The sequence below is a fragment of the Motacilla alba genome, chromosome 1, assembly GCF_015832195.1.
Source record: "Motacilla alba alba isolate MOTALB_02 chromosome 1, Motacilla_alba_V1.0_pri, whole genome shotgun sequence".
Classification (NCBI taxonomy): domain Eukaryota; kingdom Metazoa; phylum Chordata; class Aves; order Passeriformes; family Motacillidae; genus Motacilla; species Motacilla alba.
Genome location: NC_052016.1, coordinates 12,224,291 through 12,244,791, shown reverse-complemented (window position 1 = coordinate 12,244,791; position 20,501 = coordinate 12,224,291). Strand labels below are relative to the sequence as shown.

Sequence of the window (20,501 nt, the reverse complement as noted above, 5' to 3'; positions counted from 1 at the left end):
TTTCTATGAGGAACCAAAGTCACATTAATGGAGGGGAGAAATTCAGACTGATTTATGTTCTCTCTGCCTGTAAACAATACAGATTTTTAGCTGAGACTGTACCTATTGGAAAAGTGATAATTCTGTTTCTTTTTTTTTTTTTTTGTATTTTAGAGGCCAGAGTTGAATACATTAGGATTTTTTTTTCATGTAGGTAAATCACTACAAGGAGTTTTCAAGCCTGAAACTTCCAGATGACCTTAATTTACCTGTCAGATAAAGATGCCAAGTGATAGACAAGAATAATTGGAAAATGTGAATTTGTTAAACAGTGACAGAGAGGCTGGTAAGGCAAAATAATGGAAATATTTATACACAGACTTATCACATACAGGTAAAAGGTCCCACAAAAAACTAGACAGTGAGAAGACAGTAATCAGGGACTCTCCATACCTGGAATTTTTACAGCATTTTAGCATTCTAAATTAAATTCTGTGTGTCTCAATCTCTCTTTTCTCATTTCTCCAGCTTTCTCTTATAGTAAAGTGGTAAATACTAAGAGCTTTATTTGTTTCTATTGTGCATGGTCTTGAATATTTTTTGTCATTTCCTCAATTTCTTTCCTTATTTTTCCTGTGTATATTGGTCTATGATCCTGTGTTTCTCCTCAGAACTTCTTGATTATGCAAGACAGAAAAAAACATTTAAAAAAAAATTTGTCAGGTTGCAAAACCAAGCAAGTTCCTGCAACCTCATCTCATCCCTTTTTGTGTACATGTGAGAGTGCTGCATCTAATCACAGAAGTACACAGCATTTTTATTTTCCAGAATCTTATGTTGGACAACATGGCCAGCATTCCTACAGCTAAAATCTATATTTTGTTGTCTCCACACTGTCCAGGGCACCTGAACTTTATCATAAACGAAGAGCAGAGCTGAAGGGAGCTTAGCACCCTCTAACTGGGCTGACTGCTTAGTCTGGTTCTATTCTTAATTCTATCTACCTGTCAGCTAAGTGAGTTCACTTGGACAGAAAACATTTAAAAAATTAGTAGTTAAGGAAAAGGGAGAATTTATGACTTAGCCAAGATGTTTCAGTAGTATATTGCAATGTTTGGGTGGCAAAACTCTTCAAACACATTTTACCTGCTTCTGATGAGTAGTCCAAGTGCTTTTAAAACTGCAGTATGGATTATATATGCACCCAGGAGTTTATATCCAGATAAACTCCTCACTGCCATTGGTCTTCATCCCTAACTCATGCTATAGGCCTGAAATGATGCTTGAAATTTCTAACTGCATTGTTCCAGCTTCCTTGCTTAACACCACGCCCAGAAATCCCTTCTGGGCAGCATCCAGCCTGGTGTTAGTTCTGCCCCTACAATTCACTTTTTACATCCATGCCCTGTCTCATCTTCTCTCTAGGTTCTTCATCCAAATATATGGAGGAGGAGATGCACTTTCCCTCTCCTCTGGGCTGAAAGGAAATACCCTGAGTCTTCCTCATTTCCTCACTGGGCACACTGGAAGAAATGGTGCAGATGTTTTAGTCACAGTGCAAGAGGCTGAAAACCAGAGAGAATCTTTCAGCTCTGCTCTTTGAGCAAATTTCTCCAAAACACTTTACAAGTTGGTGTATTTGGAATAAAAGAGCTGGAAGCCCTAATGACAGCTCACTTCTGTCTCTCAGCTTCATCCCTTGGTTACTTCAATTTGACATCTATCAGGCAGCAGACCCTCCAGCAGACTGAAAGATAAAAAAGTGACAGAAAGACAGCCAGACTGATAACAGTGAGCAGCTGTAAGACAGATAAGTGTGGACAGTGAGCACTGGAGCTCTAATAGACAGGAACAGGCTGTCAGGGGGATTTACAAGGCATTGTAAACAACAGTGCTTAAGAACAATAGGTAAGAAAAACATAAAGTCTCATTAGGGGAACCTTAACATTTTCACACGTGCAAGTGTATTTCCTGTGCAGTTCCTGTGATACAGTGAGCTGATGGGCTCCAGTCAAAGGGGGCATGAGAAGGCAAAGGAAAGGTGATCTTAAAAGGGACTGTCACTGACATAAGAATGTAAAACTTTTTGGTGTCTATTCACTTGAAAAGCTTTCTTCCAAGTGTTTTCCTCTAATATCCACTTCCTGGCCAGTGGATACATGGAAAGCCTGTGCAGGCAGTTTGAGATCTGAATGAGGATGTTGCTCTTGTTTAGGAAATGCAGAGAAGTGAAGTCTTTTTTGGGTTTTCTGGACACATGCAGTGATGCAATCAGATAGACAAAAATCAAATGGGAAGAACAAATGGCTAAAAGTATTAAACACAGCAAGGAAATACTTAAAGATCAAAATGAGACATTCTTTGGTATCCAGAGCTGACTAATTCTGAATAAACTGTAGGACAAGACAGACACTGTAGGACAAGACAGTCTCTGTAGGGAGACATCCAACAAGAAGTTTCTAAATATGAGATATGTGTCATCTGATTTGTTTTGTTTCAACAAAGAATTCAATTTATTATTTTCAAAACATTAAAAATTAAAAAAAAAAAACAAGAAAACTCCATTTTGCATTGGTAATGCAATAGATTTTCTAAAAATCTTTGGGATGGCTTCTCAGTCATGGCATGAACCAGGGCATGTGCTTAAACAAGTAGTGGACCTGCACTAGAATGAATGATTCACAACTCTTTTCTTGAGCTTTGGAGCTCTGGAAAGAATGGAGTCACATCTGGTAGCAAACCCAAAATGGCCTGATTTGAGGATGAAAAGTTAAACATAGATTTTGTGGATGTAGGAAGAGGGAGAAGAATGTGAAAATTCAACAGGATTTTCTGGCAATACACAAAAATCACCACCTGAGACTATGGTAAAGAAATTAAAGTTATTGATCCATCAAGACTGGAGTTTCAGCCAATTATTTTTTCACAGTCTTCAACTTTATAAAACACCTAATCAGGTACTCTATTAGCATTTCTGAAATGTTTAGGGTTTTATTGTTAATAATTTAAAGTATAAAGTCTGCATTACTTTTGGATTAAATATCATATGCTCACATTTATCACTTTGTTCAGGACAAGTACACAGTGCAAATGCTACTTTGTCCTGTAGGTCCCTTCCAAAACAAGGCAACCATTCCACTTGCAGATTATTTTTTTCCTAATGATGGGCAGGCCAAGAAGGAAAATACCCTTGGTTTTAGAACCAGCCCTGCTTTGGCATGAAAACTGCCTAAAAGCTGTAAATTGTTCAATATTTTACAAATTCCTCTGGGCAGAAGGACCTCTGAGGTAATGTAAAAAAACCACTTCTCCAGGAAAAATAAAAAAAAAAAGAAGTTTGAATCATTAATCAAGAAAAGAACCCAACAAAACCAACCAACGAAAAAAGGTATTTCAAAACCAGCTGGTTAGAAGAGAGGGAGAAAAAAACACAGAGAGGGTAACAGTCAGAGATTAAAGCATCTCTGCCCTAGGAAAAATGTTTTTCTTAATTGTTAGAACACATTTTATTCTCTGTTAGGAAGGACAGAGTGTTTCTGTGGTGACTCAGAAAGCTGGTAATTCTGACAGATAAAAGCAGGACCAACAAGTGAGGTTTATGCTCCAATTTAAAGCCCCAGCAGTGGCAGCTGTGTGTGTACTGGAGTGTATGAAAACCTGCCAGCTTTGCTATGAGTGTTTTGCCTGTAAGGTGCTGAAACAGAGACTGAATAAAATGGCAACAAGAAACAAAGTCACAAGTGGTGGTTGCTGTGCTTTGGAAAGGTTTTACATTTCCCAGGTGCAGCCTCTGGGCTTTAAAAGGGGGAGAAATGCCTGTTAGAATCCATTCATCCACCCTTCCTTGAGGAGACTTTTTCTGACTATCCTAGGTAACTCCATTTCCTATCACAAAGAAAATACAAATTTCACTCTTTTGGATGCTCCCTTTGTTTGCTTTTGCAGCAGGAAGGAGAGTTCACAACGGAGCTCCCCAGGCCATGGCTGCCTCACTCTGTGGGTCAGTAAGTGAGGGTGCTTCCCAAAAAACACACCAGCATTAATAACTAACTTCTTCCACTACAGCTGCAGATTTGGTCTTCTCTCTCCCTCATGCACCACCTTTAGCAATCCCACCAAAACGTTTTAGTGTTCCTGGTAATGGTGTATCTATTTTATCCTTTATAACTTTATAACTGAAGTGACACAGGTAGTGTTTCACCCAGTACATCAGAGAAGGCAAGACACTGCCCTGCCAAAGGACAGTGTGTTTTAGGACATTGATATACACATCTCACAGCTGATGAATCATTAATTTTCTGTAATTAGTCTATTAAAGAAAAACTATAATTTTTGATTGCTCACTTTACCACCATCTATTAGCAAATTCTGTCAAAATTCAAGCAGGGTAAATGGAATAACCTTGGATGTTTACCTGTAACTAGTCTGGGAATTCTTCTCTACTGTAACATGTTCAAGTGGAAGAGAGCTGAAGGATGTTAAAATCTAAGGTCAATTAAGGAGGATTTTTATCAAACACAGGACTTAAAATATTTTTTGTTATTTTCATGAGAGTGTTGGTTGATAAATTTTCACAACACAGACTTTTAAAACATGCTACTCTTCCCAGTCTTCTCATGAAAATGCTACTTTTTAGTTAATTCAAACATAATTGAAAGCCCACAAAAAGTAATTGAAAAAGTTACTTTCACCAAGTAACTTGTTTCTAGTGAAGAGAATTGGAGAGAGTTGCAATAGGCTACCTTGGCCAAATATTATTTGCTATCTTTCAGAAAAATTGAGAAAAATGTATATTAAAAAATCAGAAAATTTTCAGCTGAGCTGCACACTGCCAGAATAGTAAATGATGAAGAGAGATTCCTACACAGCTGGACTAGGACTGGTTTGTAAGACAGATGCAGGCCAGCAAGGGCAAATTAACATTTATGGGTACTGACAGAACCAAGCAGGCCAAATCTCAACACAACTCTCCCAAACCTTTTTGTGTAAATGTTACTCAGTATCTTGAAATACTGACAAAACCATTGCTGTATTCTATTTATTCAGCTATGTGAAATCATGTACTAGATTAGACAGCAAGAGCTTAGACACAGAAGTAAAAGAAATCAGAATTATTGAGAGATAAACTGTGTTAGGTCTATTTATGGCACCATAAACAGATTTATTTCTCCAGTTTATTTCAGTATAAGGTTCAGCATTGATTTTATACTCAAAAAGGATGTTAAAATTAAGCTTACCATGCAGCCCAAGGGCCAGCTGCATCAGTGCACTGAGAAAGAGAGATGGGGCTAGGATGGAGTAAGGGGAATGTCACTTCCAGGAGATTCCCTCAATACCAATGAGGGAAATGTCACTGGAGCCACAGTCTTCCAGATTTAGATGGGCAAGTGACATTTCCACAATGTGAAACCTCATAGAGGTTTAAATACTATTTTCTTTTAAAATGAATTAAGCCTTGTATTTATTGCACCAGAAGATACACACAAGATCTACTGAAATTCTTGAAAGCACCCAAGTGCTTAACTCCTATTCAAACCAATTGGCTTAAGTACCCAGCAAATTTTAAAAAGTCCAATTAGGCATTAAGCACTTGGAAATCTATCCCTGATTGATTTTTGAAATAGAAGTTAAGAAGCAATAAAAATGGAACACAAATCCCTGGGTGCTCTTAGAAGCACTTACATAGTTCTGAGTCTGTACATTAGCTTAAACAACTTGAATTCTAAAACACTAATGAAAAACATGGTATACCTAATTTGCTAATTAAAGTAATTTAATTAATGAGTGTTTTAATGCTGTATCTACTACACTAATTTCCTCTCAAATACATATAAATACCTTTTCCATGTTTCTTTGAACAACACATGACAACACATGACAAATATAAAATCATTCAGAGCATGAACATCACACATGAAGCCTTTTTGTATATTTTGTAGGAATAGGAAGGCTTCTTGCTTCTTAGTGCCAAATTTAGTAGGTTTACTGGTTGATGGAAATGCATATAAAAGTTTTCTGTTTTTTATTTGTGGAGTCTGGGAGCACTGACAACTACAGGGTGAAGAGTCCATCACTGGGAGCTTGCATGAAGCTGCTGGACTTAGGGAAAGCCTGGATAAGGGTATTTCTAGATGTCAAGAGGAGACTTCTATATGGAAAGAAAGGACAGAGAATCCTAGAGCATCTTAGCTTGGAAGGGACTCATAAAGAAATTTTATGGAAGAGAACATTCCTTCAGCTGTAGCATTGGGCTAACATTTCTATGGGTTCCTGTAAATCCAGAACTGAGGCTTGTTTTTTTATCACATAGCACTGGTCATTTTGTGATAAACAAATGGTATGGGTTCAGCCATTCAAACTCCCATTGTCTCACTGGTTTAGAACTAGATACTACTTCTGCTGTACTTATTTCTTTTTTTTTTCCCTTCAGTGAAACTTACTTTCATCTCCAGTTTCAAATTCAAACTTCTGGCTATAGCCGCTGTATCCTGCTGCCGTCCTGACTCTGATATGAAATATATACTTGGTGGCTGGCTTGAGACCTGTGATGATAACACTTGGAGCCTTGGACCTTGTTGAGGAATAGCTGAGCTGCTCATGCTCCTGAGGGACAAAAGAGGGAAGAAATTATGTCAAGTTGAGTTGAACAATCTTTGCAAAAATGATATAACAGAACTGAAGCTCCATATTCTTCTCATGAATATAAAATGTGTTTATAAAAGGAGGTGCAGGTATGGATTTCTGTACTTTGGTTCTGTGCTATAGTCAGAATGTATGATATGGTCTTGACTTTCAGATTTCAGGTTTTTTGCCTTTAACCTCGCATACAGACATGTTTTTGTGACTTGGGTTAGCAACCGACCCAACCATAGTCAAACCAGCATGAATTACTACAAGACTACATTCACAGAGGAATGGCAACTAGAATGGAAGCTCATTATTTTTGCACAATGGACAAACTAGGAGGTCAGGAAACACTACCAAGCTGCAAAATAAAGATGTGGGAGTATTCAAATACCCGCTACTCACTTCTACCCGCAGGTAGTGCCAAAATGCCGGCGCTATCCGTGGGTAGACCTGTGGGTAAAAGAAAATAGGAATTAACTTTTTCTTTGAAGCCTGTCAACTTTGAGCATGGTTCAACTGCTTCACTGCTGCTGAGCTCATTGTCTCTTTCCAGGTAGCTGTAATGTAGTCACACACGAAACTCACTTTGAAACTCTATAAGGAGAAATACTCTGTGCAAAAGTCCCCTGTTAATCTCCTGGCAGTTGATTCCAGGCAGCTGCTGAGAATTCCTGAGACTCACAGAGATCCCTGAGAATTACGGTCTCTGGGAATTACCACTGCAGACCAGCTGCTCCAGTATGGAGACCAGTAGCATAAATTTCTGTGCTTTAACTGAGTGCTGCTTTGCTAGACAGGTCTTGGATGGTGCTTTTACATGAGAGGATGACTTGGAAGAAGAACATTTATTCCCTGTCATTAGTTACTTGATAAAGCAGGAATCTGTAATATTTTATGTGCTGCCTTAAGGCTAGGTTTGCTCCCTTGGAGCAGTATTTGCCTCCAAACTGAGAAGGAATGTCCTTGGCATGTGTTAACAGTCCAACTGTGACACCCACAGGGCACCATACAGGTTTATTATACCATGCAGTGATATTAGAGCAGGTGTAAGTTATTTCAAGGGTGCTTCCAGCCTGTTCAGAAGGAAATCTAGTTCACAGAAGAGATATAACCAGGAGAGGATTAGATTTCAGTCAGATTCTTTTGGACTTTTAACCTCTTCTCAGCAATATGCATGCACTTTTTAAATAAAACAAACAGTATTTATAAAACACTCTGAGTTAACTTCAGCCATGCATAACAAATCACATAAGCACAGGGCAGCAGGTGGATCACTATTCCCCCAGTAGGAATGCAGGGAGATAGCTGAGAAAACCAGATTAAAAAACAAACACACAGAAGCAACCTCATGATTCTGTTAAGGGAAGGAGCAGGAAGAAGGCAACAATGATCAATATTAAAAATAACTGCATTTATTGTGCTTCAAACAGTGGAAATAATTTGAGAAAATACAGTAAGAGGAAGTATTGATTTTTTTCTACAGTCTGTTACCAAAATTTGAAGCCATGAGTAGCATGTATTTAAATTGAAATAGTAGGATAAAATGTATATGTAATCTTATGGATAGAGACTATAATTAATACACCATCTAACTACTTCTTCAAATATAAGACTTCTCCCTATTACTTGAAATGTTGTAACTTCACTTTGAAAAGGTATAGTGGATTTTAGACATGCTTTAATGCATTTCAGAAACTACCTATTTTTTTCTGACAGAAAGCCTACCTGTTTGAGTGATAGGTGTTTTGGGTTTTTTTTTCTGATTAAGCTTACATGACTTCCTGTGAAGGAAAAATCTTGGAAATCTTCACTGCAGATTATGTAAACAGCAAAGTTTTGTTTTACACAGGTATTGATGATTCTGTCATGGCCCATAGATGGGCAGTTATACTTTGGAATGCTCTAGAAATTTTCATTTAGACTCTATAAGCCAAGGAAGCGACCAGCACCTAAGGGATTTCACTGTACACTGTAATAGTTGCAAGCTGTTTCTTTTCCCTGGATTACCTTACTGCTTGAAATCAAGTCCTGGCATTTAACAGTGTACTGCTTCTTCTGACCTGCTGGAGAGATTGCAGAAAAAACGGATGGAATTGTAAAAAGCAATAGGGTCTTTAAGAGGAGGATGGAAACTGAAAAAAAAAAAAAAAAAAAAAAAAGAAATAGTGGAGATTCCCCAAGATCCAACGACAGGATTTACTCCCTGAAGCTTGCAGAAAAAAGCCAGCAATAAAAAGTGGGAATGACTTTTGGAAAAGAATCTGAGAAAGATTTCCAAAATTACTTTTGGATTGGAAAAGAAACAATCTATGATATGTTATTACAGGCTAAGTACTGCTTGTGCAAAACATACATTTGGGATACACGGCCTGCACAGCCAGGGGTGTGGAGAGGCAGGTAGCAAATATAATTAATTATTTGTAGTTGGTCAAAGACAATGAGCGTGACAAGGGCTGTGATGGTGACATTTAATCAACAAAATGGGTTCTTCAACCTCCTGAGGGGCAGCCATCACTGCCTGTCCCTTCTGGAAGGTATTCTGGCCACCTCCAGGGGTTGTCTGGCTTGTTGCTTCCTCACCACCTGCCTGGGTTTCCAGGAAGCCCTGAAGGGTCCCTTCTTCATGCCCTCCCCTGTCCTTTCTTTCTGCAGCCTCTCATGCCATCCACCCCACAGACTGAAAAATGATGTCTGGGAGTACCCAACCTTAAAAGTAATAGTGCTGTCATATGGGGAAGGGGGCAAGATTTGTTAATGCACATGAAAGAGTAGAAAGGGAATCTGTCACCTTGGTTTGAGAGCAAGCTCCAGGAGCTTGAGGAAAAAGTTGCTCAAACTCAAGACAAAATGATTAATAGCTGGAAACTTCCCAGCACAAAGAATGTTTTGCACAAAGAATCCAGCCTTTTAGGACTGGATTATACAGAGAATTCCCCAAAGAGTGGATGCTTTGCCATTGCTCCATTCTCTTGACAACTGATCAGCAGCCTACCAGGAAAGCCAGAGCTTTCCACAGAGATGCATGGAGGTGTCTCTCAAGGCTGGCCACTCCTTCTGCCCTGATCTTTCCCAGGAAGGGTGAAGATGGACTCAGAACAAAAAAATTACAATTCTAATCTGCACAGAAGTATGGGATACTTTGTATTATTCTTGCTACAGACCATATTTTTGCTACAGACCATGAGAAGCACTCACTTCTGCAGAGATTCTGTGTTCAAAAATTCAATTTTAAACTGAAGTTTTAAAAATTCAATTTTAAACCTAAATGCACTTCTTGGATGTTAGTGCATGCTTTTCCCAGATCCTGCTTTCATGTTGTGGCAAAATATAGACATTTATCAATCCACTTATTATGCACCCTATTTTCCATCTAAAGGAAGCATGATTTTGTGTGCTAGAAGGATCTATCTCTAGTGATAGATTTCTGACCTAGACTTTCTGATCTGGACAGTGACAGGGCCAGAATCAATGGGAAAGGACTAAATTTTTTTCTGTACTTGGTAATTACAGAGGGCTACTACAAAATCTGTGAAGTAAAACATAAGTTTAACTGATATGGCTGTACCTCCTCCTGTAGCAGTCTGAATTGCTGCTAGTATAGTCCAGGGTAAAGAATAAGAAGTAAGATAATATATAGTTGGCCACTATGCATGGTTCAGTGTTCACAAAAAGAAAAGGGACACAAGAAATGCTCTGATGCTTTACATCAGTATCAAAGCAGCATTGGCGATCTTAAGATAGCAAAGGACTCGCAAGAAGCAGCTCTGAGAACACAGAGGCTGAGGGGTTAAACATGAGTTAAAGGAGTCTATCTAATGTAATATACTCATATAACTATGAGAAACAATCTGATATGAGGAAATTCATAAGACCTCTTCCATAGCCTACTGCAAATTTATCTTGGTGAAAATCTGTAATTAAAACATAAATATAACCCAAATGCAAGCTATGCCAATGTTATTATACAATGCAATACTAACTCTATGACTACCTATCCAAGTTAAACAGATTTATATTATGAACTTTGAAAATGCTATCTCTGTTTCTAAGGAAATTGTATTTTTCTTATTGTTTGTGTGATTCTTCTTGTAAATGGAATCAGTTCTGATTATGAGGGACAGTGTTCACAAATCCATGACAGTTTGTTCTGTGCATGAACAGGAAAACTTTTCAGATTCAAATTCTTTCCTGCAGCCACCTCTGCCGATCTAGATCTATATCTATCCTAATTTTATACTTGGCTTTATAGATAAGGTATTTTTTCTTATCTAAAGAGACAGACTGGCTGAGTGGAAGGCACAATGGTGCTAATGGTCTAAGACTAGACAACCTCATTTAATGGAGTAACACCATCAGAGGATAAATATTAATGAAATGCTCTCTGCTTCTGCAATGCAGCAGAGTAGCAGTCACTATCCAGATGTTCTATTATTGTGATGATTAGCACCATTTTTCCTCATATACTTAAAAGAAAGGGGATTCCCCCAATAACATTAACAATTTTAAATAAATAGGTAACTATATTAAATAGATAAACTATCACATGCCACACCTGTGTGAAAAAATTGCTCTCTAATTTTATCAGTACCTTAGTACAGAGGAAAAGAGCACAGAAATTAAGACTTTGTGGACACATATTAGAAAAATACTGATAAAGGCTAACCAAAATATGATGACCTTTAATCACTTTAGACACCTGTGGCAATCAAAGAGTTTACATTCTGATGTTACAGGTGAGAAAAAGATTATTTATCTCAAAACCTTTAGTGCAAAAAAAAAAAATCAACAGAAATTAAAGCTGAAATGCTGAATTTTGCTTGTAGTGCTGAAATAACCTTTAAAAGATTAACTGTACCAGTAAAGCACTGATAAAATCCTGGCACTTTCAGGCATACATGATTTGTCACGATTAATATTTGAGTGGCTGAAAGAGACATGGCTCTGATAAAAATAGTATCAGTCTTTAGTTTATCAATTTAAAAAGATAACCAAATATAATTTGCTGTGATTGAGAATATATAATGGGAGCTATATACTCTTAGTCTAGCTTATTTTACAAATGACAGTGGAGGTATTCAGCTCATTGAGTGTCACGAGTAACAAAAATCTTCTTAAACAGACCCTAGGGAAAGGGATTTCCACCTTCTGCCAGCTAAAAGAGACTTATTGTACCCACAACTTTCAAGTGTGTGTGTGCAGAAATAATCCAGGGAAAGTAACTGCATTTACTATCAGCTGTTTGCAAACACATTTTCTAGTCTATATCTATTGTCCTGCATCACGAAAATTCTGTATTAAGCCACATAATCCTGCCTGGCCTTCTCAGAGCACTGTTATTTAACTGAAAGAAGAACTAATAGAGATTAAATCTATATACCACAGGGACTAGGTCTTTATCCTGTACACTGAAGCACAATGTCAAAGCTGAGTAAGTACCACATTAAAGTAAAGAAGATTTGGAGTTTCATGATTCAGGTGCTATAAATGTTTAAATAAAAGCACCAATAATAAAAAATAATTTTTAGGAGACCATTTGGTCACATCTTTCCTCTTTCCTGGATACATCAGTCTGAGGAACACACATAATGTGACCTACAGAGGAAGCATCATTATTTTAGAGAAATGACCATGATTCTAGAAGACAGCAATGTTTACTGATCATAGCTCTAGTCCACTGCGCAAGGAAATCTCCAAATTCTTCCTTACTTTTCCCATGGGATCAGCTATGCTGGCACTCCACAGTCACCTGAACTTCAGTGCTGTGCTACCCATTAGGATAACACAGTAGTTAATTATTAGGTATTAGTCGTTAACTGATTAATCAGCTCAAATAGAATCTATTGAAGATAAACTGCCTCTGATTTATAGAGCCTATGTTCCTCTCACAACTAATTTTGCCCCAATGATTCTCAAAAAGCATTTTATTTCTTTACAATAAAATATTTTCATAATATGATTTCTGAATGCCTGTCGCCTCTAGTCATAGCACCTTTGTCACCTTACACAGATTGTTGTAGATAAGGACTAATTACACTGAAAGCAATAAAATTAACTACACCTGTGGAACTCAGTGTCTGCCTTTGAAAGTTTCTTTATATTTACTAATTTTGTGTGTGATTTTCTCCTATGAAACTATTTTGACCTACAGTACATCAATTAACAGGAATACTGGCAGAAGACTTTATTAAAGACCTAAAGGTTCAAAAATGTGCTTCTAACATTAATTACTGATTAAAATCTGATCAACAGGATTAGGTAAATTTTTACTGTAACAAAGAATGGTAAGAAAAATTACAATAAGAGAACTAGAAGTAAAAGATACCATTAAGATTCTTTGAAAAACAGTCTTCCTAAAAACCCTGTACCTCTGGTTTTCAGCTGAACCACAAACTTGACGGAAATTTAGAAAAGTGATTGCAAAGATCTGAGGACCAATCGGAACTAAGTAGAAAACTGTGGCAGCAAAAAATCAGGGCCAGATGGAAAATTGCCAACGGCTCTAGTGTTTGCTTCAGAGGAGAAATCTGCAGCACTTCAAGGCATCAGCCCCTTAAGGTTGTAACCCTGGCCCTTCCCTCCTTGGCCTCCCTCCTGATTAATCTGAGATGTAACAGTCTGGGGAGCTGAAACACTCAAGTGTCCTCTACCTGTTTGGCCATTCAATATTTTATATTTTGATTGCCTGTCAGTCAGCTGATACTTTTTCCATATATAAAAATGAGGCTGTCAATGTGAAAAGGGGAAGAACAGATAACCAATCATAAAGAAAATACAGAAAGGTCAAACCCCAGACAAAATGCATTTTAATCGGATTTTATACTTGGAAAGGCAGAAATGAGTTGATGTGAGGTGAACCATAAAAAGCAGAAAATTAAATGAGGAGAGAGATGAGGACAGGGAAGCTCTAAAACAATGTTAAAATTCTCACCAGCACAGGGAGGTGAGGGCTGGGCACAGCAAAAATTGTGCGGTTCACATGCTGGGCCAAGTGGGACTGCCAGGTATGAAGGCAGCAGGCAGGACAGAGCTGATTATCCCAACAGGGAGATCAAAATGAAATAAAAACAGGCCTTAAGTTAGGGATGGAACAGTGTGCAATCCAGCATATAACAAAGGCAGCTGGAGAACATGGCCTGGGTTGTCAGATGAGCACAGATATTAAATCCCATCTTTCTGGCAGTAATAAGCTACTGTGATAGTGATTGTTTACTAATTAAAAATATTTACCAGTGAAAAACTCTGCACCAGGACCTCCAGAAGTCTCTTTAACCTGCAAATAAAAGTGCCAGCTTCTCCAGCTGCCTCAAAGATATTTTTTATCTTTTCACTCATTTAAAATTTATTTTCCAGTTGGAACGAAGCCAGAAGCTACTGCAAGCACAAACTAAATTTCTGATTTTAAAATTCAACTCAAGCAGTACTCAAAATTCACCTTAGGACAGTCAAGCACAGTTTCTCCTGGGATACCTAATGCTAAGGTTTACTTCATAATGATGTCATAAACCTGCTGACAAATACAGTGCAACAGGAAACAGAAGCAATCCTGAAAATTTGAAGATTGGAAAATTTCTTTGCTGTGAAACAAGCCCAGAGAACTATGGATATACAGTGGGCTGATTCCCAAGTCATTCCTTTGGTGTATGAGGTTCATGGTTCACAATTCTGAATGAGGTCCTGGTACCACTGCAGGTTCCTTCTCCCCATTCTTACCCTTAACATTCCCTCAGAGCCCAGCAATCTGCAGATCTGCAGGCTTTCTGAATTAACTAAATTTCCTTCATTGTGTCTTACAGCTCATGGACTTTTCTTTCAGGAATTTCCTTAATTATTCCTTCAACCAATTTTGCTTGTGGCCTCCAAAACATCCCTAGGCAACAAGTTTAATTACAAGCTATGTTTAAAAAATTCTGTGGGGATTTCTTAAAATCCACTTTCTTACTATTTTATTGAATATACTTTAGTTTCTTGTCTATAAGAAACAGTGAATAATAATCAGTATCAGTAATATGTTCAGCCAATTTCAAAATAACTGTGTATATCATAGAAACAGTACTTCTAGTTACAGATGGGAAGTAGGTCACTGGATAATGAAATATTTAAATTGAAAATGCAAGACCCTGGAAGAAAGATAAGAGAAAGGGACAACTCGTGTGATGTGAAAAAAGTCACAGTCCAGACACCTGAAGGTCTCCAAGTTGCTGAGCCATGGGGCAAGCAATCTTCTCACACCCAGCATTACCAGCATAGGTAGTAACATCACAGCTACACAGAATTGCTGTGTCCCTTCAAGGCAGAACTCAAATTTGTGGTGATTCTATTCCCTACTGAAGTGTGAAGGCAACTTAAATGCAGAAAAGCATCTTATAAGGGAAGTGGAATTTCAATACAAGAGCAATCATCCAATTCTTAAAGACTTCTACAGTGAGGCCACTTCCTACCGTTCAGAGCAGCCAGCACTATACTTTAACAACCCCCCCAGCAAAAAAACCCTACAAAATAAACAAAAAATCCCAAAAAAACCCCAAACAACCCTTCCCCCTCTCTCCCCCCAAAAAATCCCAACAGCACACAACATATGTTAAAAGCTGTGAAAATAAAATGATTCTACCAATCCAAAAATATAGCACAGCACTGAGTCAGCTACACAGAATTCAGCTCTAATAATGCTGCTGACAAATTGGCTTAATTCACTTCCTTTCAGAATCCCTACAATATTCAAAGGCAGATAGGGCCAGGATTTGGATTAGGGCTTCCTTTCAGGGCTGAATATTTTGTCAGGTTTGTAACACCTTGCTGGGAAATTTCAACTCCTGTGGGATGCTTGCAGCTCTACAAAAACTCTAGTAAAAACCAAATTCTGTACTAAAACCACATTCTGTACTAAAAACCTCTTGTGGAATCATGCCTTCACAACTCCTTTCTAAGATGTGTGGCAGCCTTTTAGGATGTTAGGACAGGTAGACTCCCTGGGCTTATTTTAAGATTGGTTTCAGCTTAAGTTTGAATCCTCTACATAAACAACTTTTAATATTATAAGAGGAGACTAATGCAGAATTTTCTCTTTTCATTTGCTACTGAATGTTTCCTGCCTGGCAAATCCAGAAAATATCCTTATTGATACACAACAGCTTGAAAACAAATTCATTTGTATTAATAAAGCTATCACTTTTATTTAAGTAAGCAAAATATCTACTTTTATAGACTGAATTGATTCAGATTGCTATTCAGATTTTCTATTCTGGAAAAAATGGCTGAAGTCATTAAGATTCATTTCAGACCATATGAATGTTAAATGGTAACAAGTCTTTCATATGCTAACTGTGAATACACGTCTTTGGGACAAATACTTCCCTTTTCAAAGAAAATTGGGATTTATCAGCATAGAATAATGTTGACAATATTAATATAGATTTCAAACCATCCAACAAAAATGAATTTGGAAGAAGAATTTTGGCTCTAAAACACAAAGTCTGACACTAACTAATGTTTGACTTTAATGACTGCAATACAAATAATAAATCAGAGGCAAGAGGGAACCTGCTGATCTCTATATAGAGATTGTGTATTGCTTTTCATTATGCAAGCCTCTTCAGATATAAATATATAATAGTTGCTGAAAAGTCACTGAAATATCCATTTTTTTTTGTGTATTTGTGAGCAAATGCAAAAATCTTTTGTGTCTCAATGGAGGCAAACAGCAAACATCTATCTTGTAATGCTATCTCAGAAGGGCTGAATTCACCTCTGGTGTCATGACTGTAGTGCAGAACTTGGCAATACATCAACAATAAATACAGCATATTCCTTAAGTTTATGTTTTCTTCAAACACCTCGGTGAGTTAATGGGGTGTAAAGCAAAAACAGCAATCTTTTTTCCAATTAATTGAACATGAATTTCAAGGGCAAAGTAAACAAACCAGCAAGTAAATCAAAAAGCTGATTTTGCACTTTCAAAACTAACACAGCAAGTTTTTGCTCAGTTTTTTTGGGAAGTGCCCATTTCTGATGTAGCTAACTTGAGCAGAAATATCATTTCTGGTGGTGGTAAAAACAAGAGCAAGAAAAAATCTGAAAAAATGTTAACAAAATTCAAAGATGGATGTCAATACCTTTTTAACAAGAGCTGCTCCAGCCACTAAAGACTTTTGTTAATATAATATGAATACCTGTATATGCATGAAAACCAGGTAGTTTGTACAAGGTCGTTGCAAATACAAGATGCATCAACGTGGTGAAGTTCCTAGAGCAACATAAATGTGTTTATGAGCAGCAGGTGAATTCCTGCAAAAGACTCTAAAGCTATTAGCAGCTCGGTAAGGAGTACATAATAATAGGTTGTTAACTCAGCCATCCCAACAAGCACATAAGAAAGGGCACTTTGAAACTATTAATGCAAATACATTAAAAACTCAAAAGAGAAGGAGAGAATTGTAAGATTTTGCTTGTTTCAATCAATCAAATAAATATTTGTGGGTTTATTCAGGGATGAACCTAACAAAACTATGTGGGAGTTACTGAATGAGGTACAATTTTTATGAATCCAAGTTGGCTGATGAAATTATTAATTTAAATTAAAAGCTCCTCTAATGTTCATTTTGATTCCAACAACCACATCCCCATACCAATCCCACAGCTTTTGTTTAGTACATAGTAATGATATTAAACAGGAAAGTAATGGTTTAGTCCATTAAAATGGAGAGGCTCTCCTTAAAGGAGCTTCCTCTTTCCCTTTGGATATTTCTCCCTTCTCCCAGAATGACTGCTTTGGAGACACTGCTACTTTATAAAAAAGAGGTTGTTAATATTACACAGTCAGTGGCTTCATTTAATGTGAAAAAGAGACCATTCAAAGAGGAAAACTAATATCCTGTCCTTTTCTGTGCTTAAAGTACAATTGAAATGCAGTCTTAGAAAAAAGAGAGAGAAAAAAAAGGAACTTTTTTTAGTTTTACTCTCCAAAATGATGCACACCTTTGTACCCCTCCAGGTATCTCTTGAATGCATTGAATATTGCAGGAAGAAACTGTAAATGAAACAATATCTGAACACTCTTTCATTTGGACAAAGATATAAACTCATGTCTCAAGGTATGTATCTTGATTTAATCTGTGAATCCACCCTTATGGCTGCAAATCAACAATTTATGAACAGTAAGTCATCTGTGTATTAGGAAAATCACTGTGCTAGCTTCAATTTTTAAAAGAGTTTGGGCTCACAGAGGATTTTTTTGAATTTTAAAACTACTTTGTATTTTAAGAAGGTCTAAAGGAAACATTCTGACTGGTTTTAGAGATCTTGAGACATAGACATTGTATTTAATTTATAAATAATGAAATCACTTTCATTTAGATGACCATCTTTTGGCAGGTATGCTTGTTATATTTAGGTCATTTTTCACAAAACTTTTCATTTTTTTGGTAAAAATCTATGAAACTTTCAAACCCAAAGTTTGACTCCTGAATGTGTCTTAGGATATCTGAGGGAACTCCAACTCTATTACCATATGCACCTAAAAGTTACTGCACCTAAACTCAAAGGTGAACACACTGCAGGCAGTTGATAGTAAGAGAAAAAACAAAAATAAAATGCTTTGGGAGTACATCCTCTATTTTGTTAATTCAGGATTAAACATGTTCAACTCCTTACCACTTCCTTTTGTGCAACTGATACATTATCTCTGATGAGAAAACATTTATTTTTTGCAGTATGTTCATCAAAATCACCTAAATGTTGCCTTAGCTGAAACTTTCTGCTCTATAAAACAGAAGCTTCTGATTTTTGACCCCACCTAAACACATATTTAAGATTAACACTGATTCCTGAGGTAATAATAAATTATTATTATTATTATTATTATTATTATTATTATTATTATTATTATTATTATTATTATTACTATTACTATTATTAATATTATTGCTATGTCAGTGCACAATTCTGGAAACTATTTTTCCTGAGGTTCAAAGGCTTTAGAGAATAGAAAAAAACATTTAATAATTCCTTTTATTAGCAACCAATCTTTGTCATCAATGGATTTACCTTTCTTAGCTTTATTTGAGGTATGGGACTAGTCGTGTTTGTTGTCTCATAATAGTTTGCATACCTCCTATGCTTCTTCCTAGGCCCTTGAAAGCATTTGAAAACCACTTATACAAAACCATTAATGCACTTTTTCTGAATTTGTGCAGCTCTTCTAGCAGTTACTGGAATAAGCACTGTACATGCAATTTTCTTTGGAGAAAATTGTATTGGCTGCAGGCAAGAACACAAGATCAGCAGAGACTTAAGTATAGGTTGTTTTTTTTTTTTTAATATCAAATCCACCAGGCTTGCTTAAACAGCATTATACTTCTCATTGAGAGTTTCTGGTTCAGCAGGAACAACAGCAATACTTCTACAGGCTACTTTATTATTAAATACAAAAGTTCAGAAGCTGTTTCTAAATAATTGACAACAATGATTAGTAGACAAGCCAAACCAGGCATCTAATAGAGGTCTAGCTTAGAACTTCTATAATAAAGCCTTTGCTGCATGTAATTGATATTTAGATGCCAGATTTCTTTTTTTCCTAATAGTAATTACATCGGTGTCATTAATAATGCCTGCTGCAAGGTCCTTAGGTTCCTTCCTGCAAGGCAAAAATTATATCTGGTCAGAGAGTCTGGTAATTAGTCACTCTCATTTTCAACAGTTCTGAGACCTATTTTTTTTTTCTCTTTTTAGAATCTGAGGCTTTTACATTTTTTTCCCTTGGGAAACTGGGTTAATAACAGCAGAACAGAAAAACTGAGAAGCTTGTTTAACACCACTTACTATGCTAAAATAAGCTAGGAGATTTGATTTTAATGATTATATCCCAAAGCACATTTGTAGTGATTATTTTTTAAAAACATTCAGCAGACATGGCATGTTTCCCAGGAGCTACAAAGGGCTGAGAATACCTGAGGTGCTGCTCAGAGCCCTGGTGTCTCCCTGTGACATGCTATGAACAAACATTAAGAGCTGCCTCAAACTACTGTCCAAAAGCTCTTGTACATCCCAAATACTCAGCACTTTTGCTTTGATGAGAATTGTTGAAAATGTAATGAAAATGTATTATTGCATGAGTCCTAGGTTTCTTGATTCCAGTCATATCAGAAACATTTTACTTGCAGGTGGCAGATTGCTACTAAATGCTACTAAATTCATGCCTTAAATTATTTGAATAATTTGAAAAATATTACAGAAGAAAACTGTGCATTAAAAATAATTATTAGCATAAAATTAAAAATTGCCTAGCTGATCATTTGAAGCAAACAGCTTTTTATACTGTGTACACCCAATAAATGGCCAGATACCTGAAATGCTCAGATGCTTATCTCTACTGTTGTTAGTCTGCACCTGTTCCCCAATCCCATCACTGATATTGACTTTAAAATTTAGCAACAGGGATAGCAACAATAAAGGAACATGCCCAAAAGAAAGAACAAGCACATGCCAAGAACCCAGTCACACCAGCACCAAACAAACACCTCTGGCCATGGATAATGTCACCCAGCCCCCAGGCTCCCTTCAGCCTCATGCCACAGGGAGCTGCTGCATATATGGTTCTTCAGGATATAAAAATCTACCTTACAAGAAAAATCTGAACCAAAAAAGTAACAGCTGGTGCTTAAAGGAAACAGGAGCTGTAACAACCATGTCTGAAAGAATGTGCTCCTTTTAACTTAGTTAAACATTGTGCAAAGTGGTGACTAAAGAGGTGGAAAGAATGGAGAGGCTTGGCTTTTTAAGCAGTAAGGAGGTTGAGGGTCAAGGAACTTCACAAATGCCATGCAGACCTCAGACCAGACAGAGAGGCAGAGAAATCAAAAAGATAAATGACTGATTTTACTGCACATTTCCAAAATTCCACC

At 37.0% G+C, this 20,501-nt stretch overlaps 1 protein-coding gene across 9 annotated transcripts in view; it reads right to left on the bottom strand.

Moving 5' to 3' along the window:
* The window catches only part of EPHA6 (EPH receptor A6), a 381,012-nt gene that overhangs the window by 99,785 nt on the left and 260,726 nt on the right, over nt 1–20,501 (bottom strand). For 7 of the 9 annotated variants that reach the window (XR_005258586.1, XM_038150645.1, XM_038150636.1 and 4 more), the window contains 2 exons: nt 7,009–7,056; nt 6,420–6,582 (listed from right to left, as the gene is read on the bottom strand). Coding sequence is in view for 8 of the 9 variants with exons in the window: in XM_038150645.1 (XP_038006573.1) it covers nt 6,420–6,582; nt 7,009–7,056 (211 nt within the window). In the remaining variant the exon portion in view is untranslated. The remainder of the gene's footprint in view (nt 1–6,419; nt 6,583–7,008; nt 7,057–20,501) is intronic. The other 2 variants (XM_038150672.1, XM_038150628.1) reach the window with 1 other exon arrangement.